At 43.2% G+C, this 2500-nt stretch overlaps 1 protein-coding gene across 1 annotated transcript in view; it reads left to right on the top strand.

The window, feature by feature from the left end:
• srpk1b (SRSF protein kinase 1b) overlaps positions 1-2500 on the top strand; it is a 76076-nt gene that overhangs the window by 25533 nt on the left and 48043 nt on the right. Inside the window, exon 5 of the mRNA XM_063193392.1 lies at positions 2430-2500. This exon is cut by the window's right edge and continues 17 nt beyond it. Within this exon, the coding sequence (XP_063049462.1) occupies positions 2430-2500 (71 nt within the window). The remainder of the gene's footprint in view (positions 1-2429) is intronic.

The raw sequence follows: 2500 nt of genomic DNA, 5'->3' as shown, positions 1-2500 counted from the left end.
TTCTGCCTCTCCTCTATACCTCTCCTTTTAAATCCATCTCTAACAATGATGTTTTTTTCCCATTTGTTAAGCACTTTGAGTTACATGCCTTGTATGACACAGTGCTATACAAATACAATTATTATTATTATTATTAATGAGCTTGTTTTGGGAGTGACGATGACGTATCCACTCGGGATGAGCATCCCTAAAATATTGTGTGAAAGACGGGTTTTATTTTTAAATTTATGAATGAACTTGGGAACGAGTTGATCCATTCGTATCTGCGCAAACATCTAAACCGAACTGCGTTGATGAGTCAAATCTGTTACCCGAGGCCACTTTTTGACTTAGGGCGGAATTCTCCCACCCGCTTAAGTAAAAAAAAGCGCTTAACAGCGCCTCCGCGGTTACTCAAGTCTGTGATTAAGCGGGGTTTACGCGCGATTTTACCAGTTGCGCACTTTGGGTGGGGCCAGGCCAAAATCAGGGAGTTTCGCATGTAAATGAATCCTAAGCGTATTCTCCCGTGCACTTAAGCGCGTTTGCCTTTACGCGCATCAAAGGGCTGTAGTAAGGTCAAGCGCCACTATGAGGTAAAATGTAATATTGCATTTGATGCTCGCTTGGCTCGCATTTTGAACATGTTACACGGTAGGCCCTATGCTTTGTTGATGTTCCTTACCGTCAGCGTGAGTTCAAATCGAAATTCATTCACAGTTCCACATAAACATCCTACATTAATTGTGACAAAATATGACCAGCTGCCCAGAGCATGTTCTCATATCGGTGAACTTACAAACAAAAGCAGGTAATTAATTAATCAGTATGAGGATCATCATGTTGTCTCCACGGACGGTAACCAAAACCAAAAACACCTCGTTGCACCATGCACAAGTAGGCTAAATTGACAAGGCACGTCAGACTAAAGACCGCTGTTCCAGTCATCCTAACAGCCACCCAATGCCTATTCAAAACAACCTTCGCCATTCTCGGGGTGATAATGTTGTAGCCACGACGTTAAGTAAAGGGTTTTTATTGCAACTCCTCCACTTTTGTGATTTATTGGAACATATGTGCACGTAACCTATTAAACTTTCTGAACTGATGCCCGACATACAAAACCGCCACATACTGAGGTAGGCTACAGGTTGTTCTATCTGTTTTTGTAAGGCAGAAAATATTTCCTGAATGTCATTACAGCTAAACGTAAAAATGTAGGCCTACATATCAGATCATGTCTTTGGCCTTTCGCTTCTGGTCTCTTTTACACCCCATCAGCTGCGCGTTTAAGTCCTGGCTTGGCATTGCATGCCCATGTCCAATTAATTCATGTCTGCGACAGAATAATAAAGTCTCCGTTTTTTCATTACGATCGATTTCCTTGTTCATTCTTCAGCATGCATGTAGCCTAAGTGTAATATGCTGACGGACAGCTGAGATCCACATATTTCCAATGATATTAATGTCACGTTGCTGTACAGAGAAGCAGGGAAGCACTTTTAAAAGTAAGCAAATACAATGTGTTGTTTTAACTGTGGGAATTATCAGCATTTTAAATCAGGTTTTGATTTCCGGACTTGACTAGGCAACACACCAAACTCCATTTTTAACCAAACGTTTCATCATGTTTATTATTTCAATCAACCTGTTGCGCACCAAAACGCTCAACTGAGTTCCCGCCAAAGGTACACATTGCGTTTCCATCTCATTATCTCACCTCGAATACTCGCCTTCTGCTTGTGAAAATGAGCTGAGGTTAGATTTTGATATGCTTTTGCACAAGGACTTTTGGCACGTGGTTCTAAATTCAAAGTTAAAGTTCAGTTTTGGATCTCAATGGACTGCCGAGGTTTTCACATGGTTGATCTGAAAAGCCATGCTCCGTGGTTTCTTTGAAACCTTAACTGATGAAGTCGGGGAAGACTCATCCCCCCATTTAGCATATATCACGCCCATGTTGGGCTACGCACTGTTTTTCAGAGTTAAGCGCGAGGGGTGTGGTAATATTTCAGAGGGGAGAATGCGCGCAGGATCAAGGTGCGTAAAAAGTGCGTGCGTAAAACCGACTTAAGTGGAGACGGGAGAATTCCGCCCTTAAAGTCTAAAAAGGTGCTCAGAGAGCGCACCTCCGACCTCTGCTGGACAGTGGTGCACTGCAAACAAACTAACAGATGAACTCACAACAAAGTCACATGATTACATAACCTCCTTGGCGGAAGTAATTATGCATTTTCTTAGGATTAGGAGGTTGTCTGGGTTAGCACTATAGTTGACTGTTTCTGCATTTCGTGTGTGTGTGTGTGTCTGTGTCTGTGTCTGTGTCTGTGTGTGTGTGTCTGTGTGTGTGTGCGTGCGTGCGTGTGTGTGTGTGTGTGTGTGTGTTTGTGTCTGTGTCTGTGTCTGTGTCTGTGTGTGTGTGTGTGTGTGCGTGTGTGTGTGTGTTTCAGGGGTAAGAGGTTTGTTGCCATGAAAGTGGTGAAGAGTGCGGAGCATTACACAGAGACGGCTCTCGACGAGA

This window comes from Engraulis encrasicolus, unplaced genomic scaffold, assembly GCF_034702125.1.
Source record: "Engraulis encrasicolus isolate BLACKSEA-1 unplaced genomic scaffold, IST_EnEncr_1.0 scaffold_37_np1212, whole genome shotgun sequence".
In the NCBI taxonomy this organism is placed as follows: Eukaryota; Metazoa; Chordata; class Actinopteri; order Clupeiformes; family Engraulidae; genus Engraulis; species Engraulis encrasicolus.
The sequence above is the reverse complement of the archived record's forward strand: the minus strand, read 5'-3'. Positions and strand labels throughout refer to the sequence as shown.